The sequence below is a fragment of the Vicugna pacos genome, unplaced genomic scaffold (assembly GCF_048564905.1).
Source record: "Vicugna pacos unplaced genomic scaffold, VicPac4 scaffold_19, whole genome shotgun sequence".
Lineage (NCBI taxonomy): Eukaryota > Metazoa > Chordata > Mammalia > Artiodactyla > Camelidae > Vicugna > Vicugna pacos.
In genome coordinates this window covers 77,348,801-77,371,636 of record NW_027328740.1, presented here as the reverse complement: position 1 = coordinate 77,371,636, position 22,836 = coordinate 77,348,801, and the positions used below count along the sequence as shown (strand labels likewise).

General features: G+C 51.2%; 1 protein-coding gene and 1 long non-coding RNA gene across 2 annotated transcripts in view; one reads left to right on the top strand and one right to left on the bottom strand.

The window, feature by feature from the left end:
- Window positions 1–22,836, bottom strand: part of LOC140693590 (uncharacterized) — a 153,795-nt gene that overhangs the window by 58,060 nt on the left and 72,899 nt on the right. The gene's annotated exons all lie outside the window — the stretch shown is intronic.
- LOC140693565 (uncharacterized) overlaps window positions 1–22,836 on the top strand; it is a 545,747-nt gene that overhangs the window by 521,076 nt on the left and 1,835 nt on the right. Inside the window, exons 13-23 of the mRNA XM_072957353.1 lie at window positions 9,809–9,996; window positions 10,195–10,393; window positions 11,969–12,085; window positions 12,505–12,679; window positions 12,798–12,879; window positions 16,114–16,200; window positions 16,535–16,694; window positions 17,789–17,876; window positions 19,607–19,735; window positions 20,079–20,211; window positions 20,599–20,652. Coding sequence (XP_072813454.1) covers window positions 9,809–9,996; window positions 10,195–10,341 — 335 coding nt within the window. The 3' untranslated portion in view covers window positions 10,342–10,393; window positions 11,969–12,085; window positions 12,505–12,679; ... (5 more) ...; window positions 20,079–20,211; window positions 20,599–20,652. The remainder of the gene's footprint in view (window positions 1–9,808; window positions 9,997–10,194; window positions 10,394–11,968; window positions 12,086–12,504; window positions 12,680–12,797; window positions 12,880–16,113; window positions 16,201–16,534; window positions 16,695–17,788; window positions 17,877–19,606; window positions 19,736–20,078; window positions 20,212–20,598; window positions 20,653–22,836) is intronic.

Below are 22,836 nucleotides of genomic sequence, written 5' to 3'. Positions count from 1 at the left end.
TTTGCCCCTTCAGTGTTCTATTCTTTTTGGGGCCTTATTTTTTTTTTAATTAAAAAATGTCTGTTAGCAGTTAAAAAAAAAAAGCAAAGAAAAAATGCACATGAGAACTAAATTTAGAAAATGTCTAGTGTGTTTTCTGTCTCGGCAATGGAGGGTTCTAGAAACTCCTGAAAACCTTCATTACACAAGTTCCTTAAAACGCTGATTGAGAAATAAAACCTTCCTTCCTCATCTTTCAAGCTGCACAACTCATTGTCAAGAAAGTGAGGGAAAATTCTCAGAAGCCAAGACAAACGAGAAATCAGGGTTTCTGAGAGATACGTGAGCGTTAGAAGCCGTGGTGTGCTGGTTGGCTCCTGAACTGATTTTCAGTTGCCTTGACAGGAGGGAAGCAGGTGAGCCCCAGACCTCTCACACTAGGAGTTGGAAGGGTGATCATAAAATGGGCCAAGCCCATCCTGAGAATCTTGCTTTACTAAAGGGTGAAATAGGAAAAAAAAATTCCTCAAGACAAGAAAGTAAGAAAAGTCAATTTTGGTGGAAGAGGGGAAAAATAACAAATCCAAATTAAGGATATAGTTTAAAGCTGTTCTGGCATGAGAGTGACCACAAACTCCTTGCAGAAAACCACAGCTACTCCTTGATTGATAAGTTGTGTTTTGAATGAATCAGTGAACAGCTATTCCGAAAAAGGCCTCCAGAGTCTTGTGGATCAAGATACTGGACAGCAAACACCTCTCTTCCAAGGTCTCATTCAAATAACCAGAAAGGTTTTAAAGGAAACTAACAATAATCTGAGTTGTATTTATTGACATTACTATATGCTAAGAATTCAGAGGTGACTATGGAGTTGTCTCCTCTTTTATGGACCTTATTTTCCCTTTGGGGAGAAAAATGACATAGTTGGGTATCTTGGTGAAGGGAGGTGTTAGTCTGTTGCAATTAGCCAGGAGAGGAGATTAAGAAAACAGTGAAGGGTGGGTGAACTTTTTAGCTGAGGACAGTCTTGTTCACTTGGCTTTTAATTGCAGGCTCAATGAGCTGTCACTGGAGGGAATAGATCTTACGGAAGATGGACATAGCTAAAGCCTCTTTGGAATGGACAAGTGAACCTGGAAAAAGACAGTCAAATCTGTGCAGACATTAAAGTTCACTTGAACGTGCTCCATCCCTGAGCCAAAGATAGGACAAATATGCAGCAATTCTTGAGGACAGAAGAGTGGTTTTTAAGGTTCTCCAAGAATGAATCCCATGGAACCGAGATGGCCACTTGTCAAACTGAGACTTTGTTCTTTGGACGGTGTACCCAGCAAGGGTATTGGCCTTTTATATGTTTCCATTTGCCTTTAATACATGTCTGTTGATGAGGGCATGGGCACAAATGTTTGACACCTTGTCGAGGCGATTTTGGATACCTGCCTAGAAGCACGGGCACAGTTGCGGCTGCTTCATACATCTTGCAGCCCATCCCTTTCCCCGGCTCCGGGATCACGGCAGAGTGATTCCTTGTTGACCAGTCCGTTTCCTCTGTGACATCATAACCCATGAAAAGACCGGAGGATATTAACTTGGCTTTGTTAAATTCAAAGAAACAGATCAAATATGAAGTCAGATTTGTTCTTTCCTATTTCAGTAGTACCATGGAGACGGCAGTTTGGGCAGCTTTTTGTAGTGTCCTGGAGGCTTTCTCTCTCAGCTTCTGGGCGCCTCTGTTGAAAACACTTCATAGCTCTCTGGCCTGCTGGAAAAGCACTCTGCCTGTATTACCCTGAAGATGTGTTCTGTTTATAAACTCATCTCTACTCCTTGGAAAACAACTCAAGAAAAACTCGGTTGGTTTTCCACCAGCCATGGGCAGGGGTGAGGTAAACCGTGTTATTATTTCATAAAATAATAGTAATAATAGTAATAGTAATATTAGAAGTAGTTGTAGTAATAGTAATAATAATAATAATAATAATAATAATAATAATAATAATAATAATAATATTATTAGAAGTCTTAAAACAGGACAGAGCACATTGGAGAGAGTCAAAAAATGCTTTCTGGCTTAAATCAAAAGTGATGACTAGTGATTCCATGGCTGCTGTATTTGCTAAGCTAATTACTCCTTTGCTCCATTACACATTTCTTTTATCTGAAAAAGAAATACAAGGAAATGGTTTAAAAAAAACTCAGAGAACAAAAATACACAAGTGAAAGATGTTTTCCCTCATCCTCTGTTCTTTCAGCCCTCTCTGGAGTTGCCTCTGTTTACTATCCTTTGGGTGCTTTTCCAGATATGCTTTGCACATTCCCACCTATGTATGTAAATTCCTTTAAAATTTTAGTTATTTTTAACTTAAAGGGGTTTAAATCCTCAAGTGGCATCTGGCCGGGTAATATAACAGAACAAATCTGACTCCATATTAGATTTGTTCCTTTGAATTTAACCCTATGCTCTGTCACCTAGGCTTCATCTTGCTTGTAAAACAATGTTGCCTAGAGCCTGAAATAAACAGGAGACCCTATTCTGAAGGCTCTGACCTTTAAGGATATTTAACACTTTTTCATTCATTAAAAGATAGCAAATTGCAGAATAGAAAATAACGTTTCTTTTGTTGGAGGTTTACAGGGATCTGACCCACGCAGATAGCTGCAAGAAGAAAGGATTCTAACAAGAAGGAATTCCTACACTAAGAAGTTTGCACTAACCAAGCACATAGGAAAGGAGCCTGAATTGTGACTTGGGGAGATGGTTTTCCAGGACATTAGTTTGCCATCTAGGTCTACAGAAACTTGCTATTCCATGCCCCAACATCTGGTCTCCCAACTTATTGGCCTGTCCTGCACTGAGGAGAATTAATTTCGACTTGGTAACACTCCTATCTACCTAGAAAGCTGGGCACTGGAGCTGAGTGTTATGGATACAGGCCAGCCAAGACAAAAGCACCAATCGGAGTGTTGGAGTACTCAGAATTATTATGCCGGTGGGCTCAGAGGGGCTTCGGCTCCGAAGTTTTGAGTACCTCCAAGACGTGCACATGAGGTTTTAAAGGCTTAGTTACAAGTAAGGGGGCTTAGCCAATAAGGCTCAAAGAACAAAAAGCAAGGAATAAGTACACTGGAGCTTATCAATTTGTAACAGATCACATTACTGACACTTGTTGAGCTTGGAATTACGAGTTAGGTTGTTAGGCCAATAAACTGACACTAAACTTCAGATTTACGAGATAGCCCAGCAGAATTTAGATCAGTAAACTGACACTTATCACACTTAGATTTGTGACTTAGCTTGTTAGCCCAGCTGGACTTTTCCTTCACATGAGGACAGCTCTCCCACACCCAGGGAACTACTGTGAGCCCTTGTTGTTTCCACTAGGGTGGGGTATGGTTTACCCAGGAGGGATGGGGACTATGCACCAACACTCAGGCAGTCTGCTCTGTCTGGGGCTCTGATCTTGTACCATCCCGCTCCCCGCCAGCCCAACACCTGGGACAGTGGAGCTAAGGCAGAGATCCTGCCTGCCTGTTTCCCAGCGTGTAAAAGGGGAATATGTGCTCTTCCCAAGGTAGTTCTGAGCGACAACACCTGCGGGTGCTTGGTTCTCAGAGCAACAGAAAACCCAGCTCCGCGTGGGGGCAACGGGTGTGATCTCCCTAGGGTTTCTGCAGAAGCATCGGACGGAGGGTTGGATCACGGTGGTAAAATTGAGCTGCGGGGCTTGAAGGGTAACAGAAGGGTACAGAGGCAGGTCTGCCGCCTAGGGGTGCCCCAGAGGTAAAGCTTTTTTTCTCCAACTCCTCTAAGACCCTCCCTTCTCCAGATACCTTCCTTCTCTCTGCTCATCCTGTCCATCTGTATCCCTCCAATTTTCCCGTCCTCTCCACCCGCTCCCATCTTCTCCCTCCCTCGCTGTCCCACCTTCTCTCACAGAACCCAGAGAGGATCGCTGGCCCTCCTGCGCATGCGCAGTCAGTGCCAAGTGGTCCGCTGGTTGGGAGCTCCATATCCGAGCCGGGGATCGGGCCCAAAGGCTTCTCAACTACGTCGCCCGGTAGGCCTTTGGTTCCTGCCTGGGGTCGGGGCCTCTGACTGTGGAAGTGCAAGGTGGGGGGCTCCTGGGAAAGGGGTCAGGCGGCTGCGGGAGGGCGGTCCGCCTGTCACAGACCCCAAGGGCGCTAGTCAGCCCGTGTTCAGATGAATTGCTCAGGCCAGACCCCTCTGCCAGCGCCACCTGCCCCGGCGTCCCGGCCACAGTGTCCAGGGCCTGGTGTGCACCTGCCATCTCTCACCCAGCCGGGATCCCCTCAGTCCGCGGCTGGCGTCCCCTTCCCCTCTCCCTCCCGCTAGTCCTCTCCTCCCGGGCTTGCTCTTCTCGTCCGGCGGCCCGTCCCCGCCCCTGGGCGGGCTGTGTCCCGGGCGGGCGGGGTCTGCGGACCCGGACGGGGGCGGGCGCCTGGGACTGTGGCTGGGGCTGTCCTCCGAGCGAGGCTGCAGCCCGCGTCCCCCTCCCCGCTTTCCCTGCCCCGCGACCCCGGGGCTGCCCTGCTCTCCCTTTCCCGCTCCCTGAGGACCAGCTCTGTGGCGTGGGCGCTGCTACCTGGGCTGAAAGCCTCCGGCTCTAACGCCCAGCTTCTCCTGGTGGAGTCGGGATAAGGGAGCGTCACTGCTAAGCGAGGTTCTGTCTCCCCCCTCCATGTTTCTGCCTCAGGTAAGTACCTTGAACACTTTCAGGTGTTATGATGGCGGTGCTTGTTGATGTCACGTGTTTTTATAGTGAGAGGGATTGCAGTGGTGAAAGCAGGGCTTGGTTCTGTTAAAAATGTGCTGAAGGCATGAGGCTGTGACATCCTCCTTCCTTCCCTCTCCCAGGGTGAAAGGAGTGATCCTCGATTTTCAAAAGATAGTTACAGTCCCTAACTAGCCCAGCCCAGCTAGTGTGTGTTAACAGGAACAGCACCACCAGAGGCCTTGGAGACCCAGGCATATTGCAGCCCTAAAGTGCTCCTGGCATAGTTTGGCTTGTTTAGGTTTTTTGTTTTTCTTAAATTGTGGGACAGACTAGTGTATAAACTGAAAAATAATTGTCAAGAAATAATTTTCATAGGACAGTTTTATTGTGATATAGTTCACACACCATGAATTCCATCCATTTAAATGGTACAATTCAGCAGCTTTTTGCATATTCACAGTGGTGCATGCATTATTATTCCAGAACGTTTTCATCACTTCAGAAAGAGCAGTGGAAATGAATGACCTATCCACCCCTCCCAAGTGGTGGTTCTAAAGAAATTTCTTGGCTATTCCTGACCATAAATTAACTTGTTATATTCCAAGAAAAATCGGGTAGGAATTCTAACCAGAATTGAAATGAATCTGTCTATCAAAACAGGAAGAATTTATACCTTTATGGCATAAACTTCTTCTACCCATGAATATATCTGGGACCATATCTTTTCATCTGCCCAGAGCCTGGCCCATGTGAAGTTCTCACTACTTTTTGGGCTTGTGAATGATGAGGTTCTATACATCGTTAGTTGCAACTGTAGCCTTTCACAGAAGAGAAAAGTAACCTCAGTGAAGCAAGTGACTCTCTGATGGTCAGAAAGAGTGACAGCCAGTGCTGGAGTGATCCAGTGGACTTGGTGTTTGCAGCTAGATTTCTCGACCACCTACAGTTAAGGGGATTAGAGAGTTCTTTTATTTTTTCTTAATGGCGTTGCATTTATTTTTACTTATTTTTTAAAATTATTTTTTATTTAAGTGTAGTCAATTTACAATGTTATTTTCAAGTGTGCAGCAGAGATTCAGTTATAAACATATGCATATGTATATATATATATGTTTTAGATTGTTTTTAGTATAAATCACTACAAGAAATTGAATATAGTTCCCTGTGTTATATAGCAGGTCCTTGTCACTTATTTTATATTTACTAATTTGTATCTGTTAATCCCCCCTTTCCTGCCTGCTAAACACAGTTTGCATTCTATGTCCATGTGTCCATTACTAGGAGCACCATTTTTCCTAGTAATATATGCTCTTTTGCTGCTTTCAGTTTCAGTAATTCCATCTTATCTGTGGGCGCTTTTCTTCTGGTGGCCTTAATGTGGTTTGCACACGTGGTAATAGAGATCTGTATTTGGGAGAACCCCAGGCCTCGTGTAGTCCCTGGTACAGAGTGCCCACTGAATTGATGCTTGAACTGGGAAAAAAGCACAGTAAATGTTGGAATTTCCACTATGGTTGAGAATTCTATAACCTCTTTTGACAAACTTAATATTGGCTGCACCCATTCTGGGTAATTTGGTGGAAATTCATGTTATGGTGGTGAAGAGACGGGGCCTTGTATGCTTCTTCTCTTTCTGTTTTCTAACACTCATTCTCCTGGGCCTTCCAGATCCTCCCCTAGAAGTGCCAGGTCTGGCTTGGTGCTGCACTGAGGCAATATTTGTTAATAAGGCCCTTTCCTCATCTCTTCTGAGCCTCCGGTTTTTTCTCTGCACAATGAGGGCTTAGACTAGATAACTACTTTTCAGTTTCTTTTAAAGCCATGTTTCCTTTGAGAAACAGAAAATGCAAATCTCTCCTCTCAAACCAACCTTTTAGATTTTGAAAAGTCCTCCAAGGAGTGACATAGCTCTTTGTGGAAAATGAATGTGATTGTGATTCCAGGTGACACAGAAAAGACTCTTCAGAGATTGATTGCAGGGAGAGGGCAGGAAAGGGGCAGTATGTCACACTTTCTAGTGTGAGCACTGGAGCAGGGGCTTGGATTTAAATACGGTGTCTGACGTGGCCTCTCTCTAATCTTGTAGAATGTGATAAACTTCTCTACCTCAGTTTCTTGATGTGTCAAGTTGGGGGTGATAATATTTTAAGGTTTTTGTGAAACATTATGCACATAAGCCATTTGTGTATGGGTAGAAACAAGACCTGCTAGGGATTCAGGGATTTGTTTAAAAAAAAAATCTTGTCCATAGCACTCTGTCTGTGTGTATTTAGTAGTTCCTGAAGGGTGAGGGTGAGTCTAAAGTCCATCGTGGGACAGGTGGCCCATGGTTCTCTGTGCCCCTGAATGCCCCCTCCTCCCCAGTCCTCTTCCTCAGTCCAGGATGAAGTTCCTTTGTAGATTTACTCAGAGGTCTTGTGAAAATGGCTATTCATTTTATTGTTTCACCAAGAAGGGCTGCCATCATGACCTCAGCGCTCCCCGGCCGCCACACCAACCCGGATCCCACCCCGGTCCATGTCCACTGGCCCCGCCAACGGCGCTGCCGTACGTTTACCGTCTGTGAGACGCCGCCCCAGAAAGGATGTCGGCCGCCGACTGACGCGGCCAGAACTAGTGGCCCGGCCAAGCAAGCCGCCATCCCCAGCAGCAAACACCGCCATGGCCCCGGGCAGCTGCACACTTCCGGAGCCCGCTGCCTGCCCCAGAAGCGCACGCCAGCCCGCGAGGAGCGCGGCGTCTTTATCCATGGCAACGCCGCGGGGCCCTCCCCTAGCGCTTGCGTCTGCGTCCTCCCGAGGCTAGACGTGCGAGAGCAGAACTTTCGGAGCCAATGGGAGCAAGGGCGCGGCCAGGACGGGGGTGGGGGGAGGCTTATGGGGCAGCTGGGTGGGGCCGGGGCGGGCGGGGCCGCGCGGAGGTCCTCAGCTGCAGGTGGCACCGGCCGGAGGCTGGGGCAATGCTGCCAACAGTGGGCGGGGCGGCGGGGCGGCGGGGCGGCGGGGTGGGGGCACCCTCACCTGTCCTTGTGCGGGGCTCAGCCAGGGCTCCGCGGCCTCCGCTTGCACCGGAAGTGGACCCAGGCTACCGGTGGGCAAGATAGAGGACTGAGCCCAGGTAGGCACGGCTGGCCAGGTAGGGCACCTGAAGTGCAGATCCGCCAGGCCGGCTGCCGGCCTTGAATACGCGCTGCTAGGCAGTTTCCAAGAAGACGGGATCTGTCCCAAGAGGGGAGGTAGGGCAGGGTGCCAGATGACTGGTTGGGTGCGGTCTTACAGGAGAGCCACGTTGAGAGGGTGCAGAGCAGCCCCTGTGTTGGCGGGGCTAGGAATTTGGGGTATAGGGTGGGGATGATGTGTGCCATTCCCTGTGGTCTCCCAAAGAACTCGCACCCCCAAGCAAAGGACCCTGCTCCCTCCACCCTTCACTGCATCCCCTGCCTTCCCCAGCACCACCGCCCCTGCCCCCGGAGGGTCCCATGACCTCTCCCCACACCAGGCACCGTCCCTGTTACAGGTACTTATCTCCTGGTGGTTCCAGCCCAAGGGTGGGGGCTGTATCTAACCAGTTAGGATGCCTGGAGCCTTTGTATGAAGCCTCAGACTATAATGCAGGCGTGCACAGAGGCCCCTCAAACAGGATTCCCTGCATTCCCTCCCCACCACGCACCCACAGCGCAGCTGCCACACCAGGCCAAGCCTGCAGGAGGACCGCTGTTCCCTCTCCTCCTGTCCCTGATCAAGAGTGCACCGCCCACACTGCTGGGTATTTAGTGGGCCTTAGAAGAGCAGCTGGTATTTTCATGGACAAATATTTGCTCTTTTGGGAAGAGTTGAGTGCAAAGGGATGTAGGGTATGCCTTTTCTGTTGTCCTGGAACTGGTGACTAGGATGCAAACTTAAGTCAAAGCAGTTTTTAGAGAGAGCCGCAATATATCTTACCCAAAGATCACTGTTCCCCTACAAAGGCAACACCACCTGGCGGGTGGGGTCCTGGTCCCTCTTTCTGGAGGTTGGGCTTTGCACCCTCCAGCTGGGACAGAGCCCGAAACAGCTCTGAACACGCTCCAACAGGCTTTCCCAGCACAAACTGCCTTTATTTTGAATCTGGCTGAAGGAAGCAGCTGAGAAATCTGGGTAAATCTTCCTGGGTGTAACCATGCCTTTTGTGCTGAATGAAAGAGCGGCTCTCCACATGCTAACAGCTTAGAACTGAATGTGTGTCGAAGCCTTCATGCATGTAGCATGTTGGGAACAGCGTTTCATGGTGAGGGGAACTCTATAACTTACATGTGTATGGGGAAGCCCTCACTCCAACAGGGTTTTCCTGCACAAACTGCCTTTATTTCGAAATTGGCTCTTGCTGAGAAATCTTGGTAAGTGTTCTTAAGTGTAGCCATGCCCATTATGCAGGATGAAAGAGCGGCTCTACACTTTTTCACATCTCAGAGATGAATGTGTGTTGAAGCCGTCATTCATGTAGCGTGTTGGGAACACAGAATTTAGTGGTGAGAACTATGTAAATTACATGTCTATGATGAAGCACTCTCTCGAGCCGGGTATTCCAGTGCATACTGCCTTTATTTCGAAACTGGCTTCTCAGAAGCCTGTGGTCTCCACTGCAGGTCTGTCTCCAAACCCAGGGCCAGCATGGTAACTCTGCTCCCCCTGTCTATTCTGGAAGTTCTAGGTGTCCTCCATGGCCCTTCCACCATTATGTTTTTGGAAAACCCCGCAGATGGAATGGGCCTGAGAACAGGAGAGCTGGATGCCAGAAGCCACTGCCCAGTGTGAGGCTCCTGGGAGGGGCATCTCCTCTCCGTGGGCTCTGATCTAACCTCCCCTCTCCCCCACACCCACCCCTCTCCTCCTGCATTTCCTGATTGATCCCTGGATAATGGTCCATACCAGGAATGACCTGGGAGAGGTTTTATGAGTCTTTAAGTGGAAAAAAAAAAGAAATCTTTAGACAACTTACTGAAAGTAACTTCCAGCTTTACCGGGACAGACCTCATTCCAATGTTTAAGGCTAGTTGACAGGGTGTCAAATTGCTTAACCACTCACATCTGAGCAAGTGCTACCTCTCTCTCCAGCTCCCCGCAGCATCCACCTGTGGCAACTTGGCCAAAAGAAGGCAAGAAAGCTCTTTCCCCTCGCCAGCACCAGCGTGGCTTTGGAGTCAGTGGAGGCTGAGAGAAAGAGCCCCGCCCTGAGGTTTGAGGGGCCTCCAGCCACAGCCAGAGGAGCGGGGGTTTTCAGAGTGGCCCAGCAGGGAAACCAGGCAAGGCCACCTGGCCCAAGTCTTCCCTGCCCAGAGAGCCCCATGAACTGCTTTGGGCCACACTCCCCGTTTGGGCCCCCTGCAAAAAGATACCACGGGAGCCACACCTGAGAAGGCAGAAGGACAGCCCTTTAGCCTGGGGTCCCAGCAGGTGTGTCCTGTGAGACCTGTGGCCACATAAGTTCCTTGTCTCTCCAGGTCACTGAAGGGACTGTGCTGGGCATCTTGGTGGTCAGGGACATGGGAACACCTCTAAACTCTGAAGAAGGACAGAGAGACTCTTCCTGGAAGCAAGGATTCCAGGGAGACCCCTTGCCCAGAACTGGGGGACTGTGTCCTGAGTAGACCCCTGGGAGGCAATGTGGGGCTGTGGGGTCCTCTTCTGAGAAGGGAGCAGGTGAGTTTTCCGGGGGTGGGGTCCTGCTTTGTCCAGATATGTCCTTGTGTAAGACTCATTTACAAACACCTCCAAGTCCACCTAGGGGTGGCCCCAGAGGTGGGGGTAGAGGAGGAGAGTGAAGGGTGCAGACTTAGGGCCCCCTGAGCCACCCAGGGAGCCAAGGGTCAGTGGGAACATCTTGGGAGTCTAGTGCAGGGGTGGAGGACGAGCACTAAGAACATGCCAAGTCATGCAATAAAGTGACCCGTGACCACGAGACACAGGTGGCCGTACACCAAAAGAGGCAGATAGAAATTTAGACCCAGGATCTGAGAACCTTGAGAGGGGCTGGAGGGTCCCAGGAACCCTCAGGAACAGCTCTTCTAGGGGCACAGACATCCCAATACACACATTTCTCATGGAAGCTTTTTGGGGTGCAGAGTGAGTTACCAGGATCCTGAACTTAGTATGGAATCACGGTTCCTGGCAATAAATTGCTGTCATTTGTCCCTGGACATGCACAGGGGAGCTGACTGCTGTGGGGGTCACTGCAGGACTAGAATCTTCTGGTGTCTGCTCTGTGACCACAGAAACCCAGGGGGATTTCTCAACAGGAGAACCTGGAGACCATGCCTGCAAGGACCACCCTCATGGGATGGCCAAGGAGCTCGTGGTACCCAGGTCACCAAGTGACGAAGTTGTGAGGTTGCCTGGGGAATCGTGGGGGCATGTAGATTTCTGAGGTCAGCACGTGGGCCCAGCACTGTTGGATGGTCTGCACAAAGAGGGGCCTGCCCTCCTGATGATGGCTCTTAACACCTGCAGGGAAACTGCTCCCAGGGCTCCTGGAGGTCCATATTGAGAGTGTCCTGCCAGCCTTGTGGGGTCACCTTCCCCTGATGCAGAAGCAGACCTCTCTCCCTTGAGGCCCAGGGGACACCTGGCTCAGGTGCCACCTGTGTGCCCTGGACACGCAGAGCCCCAGAGCTCTGGCACAGCCTGGGGTGTGGTGGTGTCCGGGCAAGAAAGGCCCTGGGAAGGGGGTCATTCAAGGGCAGAGGCCACTCTGCAGGGATGCTGGACCTGGCAGCAATGCACTGCTTCAGTACTCCCTTGGGTTGGGTCTCCAACCTGTGGGATGGAAGGGCCACTCCTTCCTGTGTTGCAGTCGGGGGAACTAGATCCATCGTCAAGGTCAGCCCTGAAAATGGAGGCTGCGCTACCTCCATTCCTGGAAAGAAAATCAGTCCCCTCCAGTCCAGGTGATTCAGAAAGTCATTCAGCAATGTTCGGGGCCCCCACTTTAGGCTTTGAATTAGAGCTGAGCGGCTTAGGAGGCCAGATCCCTGTCCGTGGCTCCAGGAGCAGGTTTTCTGCTGGGGGACAGGATCCTCACAAACACCTGTGTCTTTGTGGGACACTCCCCTCTGACAAGCTGGGAGGCAGGGTGCAGTTGTGGGAAATCGTGTTTACATGAGCAGAGGGCCACCATGTGGTGGGGGCACAGGAGACTGTGAGAATGAGTCCCACAGCCTTTCTGGAATCAAAAAACTGGCAAATGTGAAAAAGTGCATAATTTGTTTTATTGAACAGGCTGCTTATGTACGTTTGGAGGACCAGGTTCAATGACTCAGCATCCCTCCAGGACAATAGCCTCAAGAGAAGAACAGACAGAGCAGGAGGAGATCTGGGGTTTCTCCCAGGAATGAGGTGGAACAGGGATTTCTGCAGATTTGCAAGGAGTCCCCGACCACTGAGCATGGGGTTACAGCCCCACGAGACCCCTGTCATGTTTGGCTTGGGCTCTGGTTCTGGCCTGCTCATGTATTCTTCCAGCAGAGTTCCAGAAACTCAGAGGGTGGACTTAGAGGGGCTGCGTTTGGAACCTAGTGAGGAGTTGGAGGGTCCTTTATATTGAGTCCCTTCATCCTAATCACCGTAGCTGAAGCCCAACACCCCCCAGGCCCCCATGGTTGCCGTGGAGGGAGAACAAGCCTGGCAGGCGACCTAGGGGTCCCACTACTGTGTCCTTCCCTTGTCTTCGTTCCCTTTCACCCCGGAAGGTGTGATTGTCTCGTGTCATGGTGGCCTCCACAATGTCCCTCCCAGTAATCTCTCTTCTCCATCAGGTGGGGTTCCCAACCCCGCTCAGCCTTCTCTGCATGGATGCTGAAGGACCAGGCCCACCTGAAGTTCTGAGCTCGAGCAGTAAGGTGGAAACAAAGAAACCAATGGAAAAAAGAAGCAAGTGATTGTGGCAAAGCTCCCCACCACAGAGAAGCTGCCCTGAGTGGAAGGGAGAGTGTGGGCATGCCCGTTTGTTTCCTATCTCCCAGTGCTCTTAGCTTTCTTATTGCCTACCTGCATGGTTACAACAAAATGATCTGCAAAACTGAAAATATTTACTCTCTTGCTTTTACAGAAAAGGCTGGCCAGCCTCTGGTCCGGTACCAGGCAAGAGATTGGAGTTCCTTTCCAGTTTGGAAACATCTTGGCAGGCCCAGGTTTGCAAAGGTCTTTAAGAGTAGTTACGGAGTTTTGCTTTTAAACTTTTTTACGGCTGTATATACTTGTGAGATGTGGTTGTGATGTATAATTCTGAGCCGGGATTTTCTCAAACTGTTTCTCACTTCTTATACCAGACATTCCTAAATTCCAAGTGGAACTGCATATTAAGGAAGCCATGGAATTTAGCAAAAGGATACAGATCTCATTTCCTTTTAAGCATCGGTGTACCTCCATCATGGCAGTATTTGTTATGTGTTATTGATAGGGGAACTAAGTAGTAAACAGATTAATAGAAAATAGGGGATTTTAGGTACACAGGTTCATCTTTTCAACATTGTTTGTAATATTTGCAGTTTAAGATGACCATTCCTGAGAAACAGGCAGCCTCTTAGAATGAAATAGCATTTCCTCTGAACCATAATTAATTTTTATTTTGTAGACAGCAGGAAGGGTAATAACACGTCACACATTTGGGGACGTCAAAGAGAAAATGTAACTTTCTGGGAGCGCACTCCCCCGCCTCCCCCTGCCCTTTTTACTGTCCCATTCTCCCTGGAAGGCTCTTTCTTATCTTCTGCTCATGGCTCCAGTAACTCTTTCTTCCTCCTTGTTCCTCAGCTGGTAAGGTTAGTTTTCTACTTTGAACAAGCAAACAAGCCAACAGAAGAGAAATTTCACAAGCAACTCCCAGCACATCCGCTCGCCTTCTGATGTCTGTGACCTCACTCTCGGTGCCCCACCGCTTATTAAAAGTGGCATCAAAAGCCAGTTCCTCCAAAAGTCCCCGAGGCCCCATCCCTCCCATCTTCTCTGGGTTGTCACTCCCAAAACCATCCTCTCTTTCACTGCCTCATCTATTTTGTTCTCCTGCTAGTTGGCACCATCAGTATATAAACGTCCATCCTCTTAAACCAACAGCACTCCTTGACCCTAATTCACCCCCACCAATTGCCACCCTGTGTCTTTGCAGCAAATCTTTAAGGAGTTGTTTAAACTCACTGTCTGCATCTTCTCTTGAGCCATCCCCTTTTACACCCATTCTGGCTTTTCGCCTGATCCCTCGCTCTATGGAAACTGCCCTGTCAAGGCCATCAGTGACCCCATGTTGCTAAATATAGTGGTCAATTTTGACTCCTCATCATGCTTGGCCCCTCGGCAGCATTTGACCCAGCTCTTCCATCCCTCCTACCCCGTGTTCCTGCTTCACTCAACCCCCAGCCCATCTCTCTGTCTGTTTCTGCTTTTGGCCTGCTGGCTGGTCCTTTGCCAATGTCTCCTGTTTTTTCCAAACATATACTGTGGGTGTTCCCCAGGGTGGGTTCCTGGGCCTCTCCTCTCTTTCTCTGCTATTCCTTTGGTGGAAGCAACCCAGCCTTGGAAATTGGCATGCCATCAATTTCTCGATTTCTCCAAAATTCCCTGATTTCCCCTTTCCATCTGAGCCTTTATCCCTGAGACTCACATCACATTCTTTTCCTTTCATCCACCTTGCTTTCACATTCATACATATGTTCTACTATGAAATTACTTTTCCAAATTTTGAATCAGTACATATATATCATGTAAAATGCTCAAATATGTATTATTTCCACTAAGATGCTAATTCTACCTTAGAACATTTCTGCACTTCTGTATTTATGTGAATAAAGCGAATAGTATTTCTACAAGCCTCATAGTTAAACACTGTTAGTTTGGGGCTATTATGTAACATGAAATAATGGTACATCAACATAGTCGTTTTTCATTTATTTTTATGTAACACCGAGATGAGGTTTTTGCCCTGAAGACTGGTTTTATTGAAATTTTACCTACGTTACGGACAGTCAGTTTATGTGAAAGCCCTCATTTCTCCCCTTTTTGATATATGCTCCATTTGGCTATATATAACATATAACTTGGCATGAAACAAAATTCCCAAATCATTCACATAATACAATTAATATGTTTAATTATATTTTTTAAATGTTAAAAAGAAAAAGAAAACAGATTCCTCTACCTATTAGGCACTTCTGTGGCAATATGTAACACACCCCTTAACCATGACATTGAAGAACTGAGCTGATACCAGCCCCTTTCCACCTGCTCAGCCCCACCTTTTCCCATCCCCTTTCCCATCCGGAGAGGACATCCCTCCCATTGTCCAGGCCCAGATGTTGGAACCATGTCCTTTCTCTCTCTTTCTTTTACACTCACAGACAGCAAATCCAGCTTGTTAGAAAATTCTGGATATTCTGTCTTAATTAAATACCTGCTCTCTGCTCCCCGCCCTCCTAAGAGCCACCTTCAGCCTTTCCTGGATACCAATAGCCTTCTGTTTCCATCTTTGCTTTCCTACAATCTCTCATCCACACAGAGTCAGAGGGAGCCTGTAAAAACATACATTGGGGGTGGTGGGTGTTGCTCAGTGGTAGGGCGCATGCTTAGCATGCTTGAGATCCTGGGTTCAATCACCAGCACATTCATTAAAATAAATAAATTACTTCCCCCCAAAAAACACAAACACAAAAGCATAAGTTGGACTACATCACCCCTCCCCTCAAAACTCACTAAACGGGTCACCATGTCATTAGGAGCCAAAGTCGTCACAAAGGCCTCAGGACCCGGCGTGCTCTGCCTCTCTGCCCACACTCTCCCCCTCACTCTGGGGGCCTCTGGCTCCGGCTCTTCCTTCTTCCTCCGGATCTATTCTGCTTCAAGTTCATTACTCCGTGAGATCTGCCAGGATTGCCTTATTCTCTCCTGCCTGCCTCCCACCCCACCGCCATCACCCGAGTTTGCTCATATCACTCTTTTTTAAAAATTTATCCAAACTCTTGCTACCCCAACATGATGCCTGTTTCCTCTGCTAAAATTCTGAGCCCCCAGTGATGGGGAGTCATGTCTATTTTGTTGACTGATAAAGCCCGAGAGCCTTGGGAACGGTCTAGTTAGGAGATTCCCGTATGTAGTAGGAGCTTATACACATTTGCTGAATGAATGTAGATGCCCTGGTCCAATCCGATGGAGCACTTCTGTGACGTGCTCAAAGAATAACTCTCCTTTCCACCTGAGAGGGGGTGACAACTTCCCTGGTGATTAAAGGCAAGAATTTTTTGCTTTATGCTGTTAACCTTAGGCGGGGAGACTGGGGGATCTTCATATATATTTTTAAATTTGGTTCACTCTGCAGTTGGTCTTTGGTCTCTGTATAATTTTGAGAAACTCTTTATGAGTGATCATTCTTTGATCAGATTGAACAGGTTCCAGGGGGAAGGACCAAGCCTGTCCCATCAGCCATTCTATGTGTCTTGTCCTGGGACCCAGTGGATGCTCAGCATGTAAGTGAACCAACAGGAGTGAGTGAAGAGATGGGAGCATCTCATTATTGTGGCGGATCTCTGTCCAATGCCTTGAGATTTGGGGAAGGGTTTACGAGTGCAGAAGGGAGAGGTCAGGTCCTCTGTGCTTTTCCTGAGTGCCCTGGCCTTACCCATTCCCCCAGCCCCCTCTGGGCAGCCAAGCCAAGGAGCTGGGCCACCAGGGGTTGTGCTGATCAATAATCCACCTTCACCCCAATTCCGGGGGTAGGTACACATGGTTGTAGACACTGGAGTCAGGTCCTTGGAGGAATTCCTCACCGAACTATGTTTTGGACCTTTTATTTTTCTCTAGAACCTCCAGCTGAAGAAGATTGTTTTAGACACATGAAAGTTGAGGACACCTTCTGTCCCCTCGCAACCCAGGCGGGGCTGGGAGTCTGCTGTTTCTATAGCCGGTGGGCTCGTGTTGATTTGGGCATCCCTGTGCCTGAATTCCTGCAGTACACTCGGTGGTAAGGTTGGGGGTGCCTGGCAGGGAGGGAAGCGGGTTGGGAGACTGTACAGCTGGGCTGATGTTAACCTGGGGTGAGCGGGAGCTTGCTGATGCATGGCATCTCGGGGCAGGGAACTCTCCACACTCAAGAGGGGTTCCCACTCCCGCAGGGTCCCTTTGATCAGGGTGCTGGGCTGTCAGGGGACCACAGGGGTCCCAGTGAGGATTAGGGTGCCTTCAGGCAATGGGAAGTGTGGGGTCCAGTGGCAATTGAATTAACTGTGCACCCAAACCCAGCCCCCACCTCTTTCAGCCTGTTTCCTAATCTGCAAAACTGGAATGTTATTAAACATCTCACGGGGTCATTGATGGGCTGGGACAGACTAGACAGTCAGGAGCTGGAATTCCTCTGTCCCCTGATTGTTTGCCTTCTTTCTGACTATTTGCTCTCACAAGCTCAGTCTCTCTGTCTCTCGCTCTTTCACTTCTAAGTGTCTCTCATGCTCTGGTTTCATTTGATTTCCAACCACCGCCCCTCCCCTCCGCCAAACTCCAGATGAGTGAACTTGATTTCTATGTGTCAGTTCCAAATTCCCAGGAAAGATGCTCTGTCACCCTCTGGATCTGCTGTCCAACCCATGAGTTGTGGCCAGAGGAGCGAGTCCTTCTGGGACCAGCAGAGGGTCTCTGCCGAGCCCCCAGCCACCACTGTGGGAGCACATAGCTCTCCGTGGAGGAAGTACTGGTTGTGACCTTGTGTCACTAAGTGTGAATTTATGTCTTCTCTTGAACCACCTTCATCCTCCTAAACAAAGATGAAAATTAAACACTCCCGGGATTTGTGTCATGGAACACTCAGGGTGGGGGCTAATGGGGTTGGAATTTCTGCTGTATTTAAGGGGCTACACTGAATCCCCAACGAGAGCCTACAAAGGGAACAGCACAAGCCCCACCCGGCACTTAGGGCGCTGAGTCTGCGTGATGGTGAGCCAGGCTTCTGACCACAGCTCAGGGGTCTGGTCTGACCAATTAGCCTTTGAAACCAACCAGCTTTGGATTCCTCAATCCCACCCTGAGGTTTTACCTGAACCATCAGCTTCTGTATCTCTGAAGACAGATGCTGAGGACCCTTCACGTAAGCCGTTCGCACAGCCCTGTTCAGGCCTTTGTGCTGCACGGTCTGCCCGGCGAGCTGACCGAGGTTGGTATTTTACTGATGTTAGAAGTAGTCTGGTTTCCCGATGTACTGTTTCACTGAACAAGCAACAGAAGCCACTTCTCGCTGATAAAAGCAGAAAAGGGACATAATGAGAAGATACTGGGAGGGTGTGTGGAGTGGCCAGGACCGGAGCCAACCCAGGAGCTGTAGGAGGTGTTAGGGAGCCCCAGGCACCAGGCTGGGAGGGGTGCTACCGGGCCCCCTGCCACCCCAGAAGGGACCCCCCTCCACCCGACCCTCCACCTCACTCACTGCAGGTTCATGTCCCGGCAGGGCCAGGTCACACTGAAGCCACCAGCACACACCTCAGTGGGGGAGCTGGCCCCGTTTGAGCTGCGGGCGTGCCTGGTGTGGGGAGAGGCCCAGTTAGAGGAAGGCAGTTCCCCTACTGTTCCGAGTTAAGGTGCAAGTCAGTGCCCATCACTCAGGAGAGCCAGGCTGGACGGACCTCATTGTGGTGACTAGGCTGTCTGAGTTCACTTATTACTTTCTACGTTTGAAGGCCCTGGAGGGAGAAAAAGTGAAGGTTCTAGTACTTATTTTGTGTTTCCCACGTACCAGGTGTGGTAAGCAAGCCACTTCAGACAAGGCCCGGAGCAACCACGTAAATAGGCCACGGAGCAAGTCGTGCAGTCAGGCCTCTGTGGTCCCGAAACCCGTGTCCCCATCGGCTCCATAGTTACCAGTGGAAACTAGGGGGATTTATGGGACTGTGTGCTCCTGTGAGGGCTGGGATATGTGTGTTTAAGTCCACATCTTCAGAAACTCGGCTAGAACCACAGCCACTGATTGCACGGTGGCAGAGGAAGGGAGGATTCCAGCCTCTGGTCCAGCTCGTGTGGAGCTCAGAAGTTCTTCCTCCTGTCCTGAAAATAACACCAAATCTGAGGGAGCTGCAAACCCACTGCTCTTCTTAGATCCCAGAAGACTGAGGGGGAAAGCTGCTTCCAACCCAGAGAGGTTGCAAAGGGAACAGCGGGCAGGCTTGGAGAGTCACAGCTCCCAAGGCAGAACCTGCTTTTGTAAGAACCCCGGGGGCACGCAGATTTAACAGGTCCCTGAGGCCAGCAGGAGGCTCAGTGTGGGGAAATCAGAGTGTGACAACTCCAGGGGGCCAGTCAGAGGGGCCCCATGCTCTTTTTCATGTATTTTACATCCAGGACCGTGTCCTGTTCTCAGAATGAAGGTCAGAGGATAACTCCTCATGCTTCCTGCCTGGAGAGGAGAAAATAACTGTATTGAAATACACCCAGAACATTCTGTTTCATTGGGGGAAGTTGTTTTTTGTTTGTTTTTTTAATGAGAAATTATTTTACCAGAGCCTAACCAACCTGGGAGAAGGGAAATCCCTTCTGTGTCACCCAAATTGGGGTGGGGGGAAAGAGACACACTTGTGGAGGTCACAGCTCAGGGCACAGGCTCAATGAGAACTAATCACAGGACTGCAGATGCCCTGCTCTGTCCCGCTCCCCCAACACCTTACCTCCATGTCAGTAGGGCCCGTGTGTAATAACAGGAATAATACTAACAGAAGTAAATGTCTCAGGAGTGTCTAGGGAAAACCCAAAGACAGCGGGGAGATGAAAACAAGGACACACAGGCTGTTTTAGCCTCTCACACCAATAGCTGTAGCAAACTACACACAGCCCAGCCCCAGCAGATAAACAGACAACCTCACAGAAGAAATTATTTATTTTGGTTCTCTTACCCAGTGCATTCCATGGTGCATCCTCGCCTAGAATTGAGTGGAAGCAAGTCCATCTCAGAAGGGACATAACTGAAGAGGGATGGCTTCCCAGACTCTGAGGGGCAGAGAGAGCACCAGCCTGGGTTAGAGAAAGGTGAGGGGTGGGGTAGGGTGTGGGCTGCCTTCTTCCCCATATAAGGAACCTTCCTGAGGCCAGCACAGTAGGAGGGAGGGCCATGGGGTGGAAGCAGCCAGACTTCATCCTGAGAACTGTTGGGATGCCTCAAAGGGACCATTCAGGTGCCCAAACTGGGCCCTGATTGAGGGAGCCAGTCGGTCTGACTCAGAGCCCAGGACTGAGGTGGGCTCACAGCAGGCCGGTATTACTTGGCCGGATCCATTTCACTTCTCCGAAGCCCTGTGTAAAACATGAAGCGTGGACGGCCTGGTGAGCACAGCTCTGCCCTCAAGACCGGTTTCAACTCCTCTCTTCCCAGAGAACAGCATCTCTGAACCCGTCCTGGGTGACCTCACAGAGATCACCCTAGTGGCCCAGGCTAGTGACCGGGAACATGTACCTTCCTGCAGGCAACCCCTGACGTCCACTGATGCATCATATACTGGCAAAGAGTGAGTCACTGTGCATTGGTCTAACAGCAGAGGCTCTGCCAAAGGCCGAAGAGGTGGTGTGTGGGACATGCAGGGGTGCAGGAGTGTAAGCAGCGCAAAAGTGTAACTGGTGACAGGGGTGCAGGGGCTGTGGAGGGCGCAGGCATTTCAGGGGATGTGGGGGAGGAGGGATGCAGAATTGCAGAGAGTAGCAGGGGTGCAGAGGTGCAGGGAGTGTAGGGATGCAGGGAGGTGCTCAGGGACCTGGCCAGGATTAGAAGGCAAGTGCACATCCTTGCAGTCAGCCTGACCCCGGTAGGCTATTGCAATGCTTTTGGGCGGCGGCGGCGGCGGTGGCGGTTGGGAGGCTGCCCGGGCAAGCCGATCGATTTCTTCTCTTCCCTGCAGCCTGGCCTGGGGTGGGGCTTGGCCGCCGGAGATTCACCAAATGTTGCACTCCAGGTAAGCTTGCTCCTGGTAGGTGGGGCGGTTAGGTCAGAGGGCGGTGGCAGCGGCAGAGGGGCGGAGCGGGTCTACCCCTGGTGAACGGGTGGAATAGCTGCCTTGTCCCGGCTGCTGGGCCTGGGAGCGGCCTCTTCTTCCCCAGGTCGCCGGACACTCCTGTCCCACTCAGCTTGCTGAGTGCGGAGTGGGGGCGGGGCCGTTAAGGTGCGGGACCCACGGGGGGAGGGAGGCTGCCGCGGGGGAGCCGATCAATTCGCTCCGCTCTCCCCGGAGGCGGAGCCAGGGGCGGCTTCTGCTGCCCTAGAGGCGGGACGCGGGTCTCCAGATGAACTTGCTCCTGGGAGGCGGCGGCGGAGGCGGCAGGGGCAGGGGATGTGTTCCAGGGAGTTGCTCCATTTCTTCTCTCCCCCACGGCCTGGCTTGGGGGCGACGTCTGCCACCGGAGATTTGCCTGAGGTCCGACTCCAGGTGAGCTTGCTCCTGGGAGATGGGTGCAGTGCGGTCAGGGGGCTGGTAAGGTGGTGGCTGCAGGCATAGGGAGGCTGCCCCGGAGGAGATTGTGGATTAGCTCCATGTCTGCACCGCGTGGCCTGAAGGCGGCCTCTGCTGCTCCAGGTCCCGGGACACCCCTGTCCCACTTTGCCTGCTGGGGGCGGGAGGCAGGGTAGTCAGGGTGCAGGGGTGGCGGTGGTCGGGGGCCTGCAGCGGGGGAGCGGACCATTTGCTCCCATCTTCCCCGCGTCTTGTCCTGGGGGCGGTCGCTGTTGCCCTGTGTTATGAGACGCGTGTGTCCTAGTCGGCCTGACCCCGGGAGTTGGACTTGGTACTTTGGGGGTGGTGGCAGCAGCGGCAGGTTTTCCCATGGAACTTGTCCATTTGCTCCCACTTCCCCCCATGGTTTGCCCTGGGGGCGGTCCCTGTTGTCCCAAGTTCGTCGGACGTCCATCTCCAGGTCAGCCTGCTCCCTAGAGAAGGCCACTGTGAGGTCATGGGCAAGAGTGGTGGCTGCTGCGGGGGTAGGGGCTGCCTTGGGGAGCTGGTGGATTGGCTCCCGTCTCCCCGATGGCCTGGTGTGGGAGTGGCCTCTCCTGCCCCAGGTCACCAGACGCACCTGTCCCACTCAGCCTGCTGGGGGAGGGGCGCCCTGGGCGGTGCCTTTAAGGTGCGGGGGTGGCGATGGCGGGGGTAGAAGACCTGCAGCGCGGAGCCTGTCAATTTGCTCTCCTCTTCCCCGTGACCAATCCTGGGGGCGTCCTCTGCTGCCCAAGAAGCCGGATGCCCGTCTCCAGGTCAGCTTGCTCCTGGGAGACGGGCCCGATGTGGTCGAGGGGCAGAGGCAGTTGCGACGGCCGGCTGCCCCGCCTAATGGGGCCACTTCTTCTCCTCTCCCCTGACCTGGCCTGGGGACGTCCTCTCTGGCGCAAGATTCGCCTGACACCCCACACCTGGTCTGATTGCTCCTGGAAGGTGGGCGCGGTGAGATCAGGAGGTGGAGAGGACAGGGGCTGCCCCTGGAGAGCTGGAGGATAAGCTCCCATCTCTCTGCAGGCCTGACGTGGGGGCGGCCTCTGCTGCCCCTCGTTCCCAGGTCACACTTCTTCGGGTCATATTTCCCCGGGGTTGCGGTAGGGTGCGGGGGCGTCGGGGTGTTGGCGGGGGTATGGAGCCTGCCGCTCGGGAGCTGGGGGTTTAGCTCCCATCTTTTCCGCAGATTGGCCTGAGGGCAGCCTCTGTTGCTCCAGGTCGCAAAGCAATTTCTCTGACAGCTTAGCCACCGGAGGTGGGCAGGATGGGCTGAGAGGGCTGAGGCAGCCGCCAAGGTAGCGACGGAGGGGGCTGTCCCTGGCCAGCTGGTCAATTTGTTCCCATCTCAACCTTTGCTGCAGCAGTTTCGCAGAACGCCCTTCTCCAGTTTATTCTTCTCCAGGGAGGTGGGCGCAGTGCATGCAGCCCGAGTTCTGGGCTCTCCCTTGGGAGGGGCAGAACTCTCTTGTTCTCCTTTGTCTTTATTCTTCAGCGAAGTGGTTACTGGACGCAATTCTTAATTCTGAGAAAGTGTAGCCTGTGTTATGGAAGAGCTGCTGGACAGTGAGGTTTCTGGGTGGATTTTCACATCAGCTGATGCCCCAGGCAGGCAGGAAAGCTATTACTCAGAGCTTCTTAGTCTGGGGTTGGGGATGG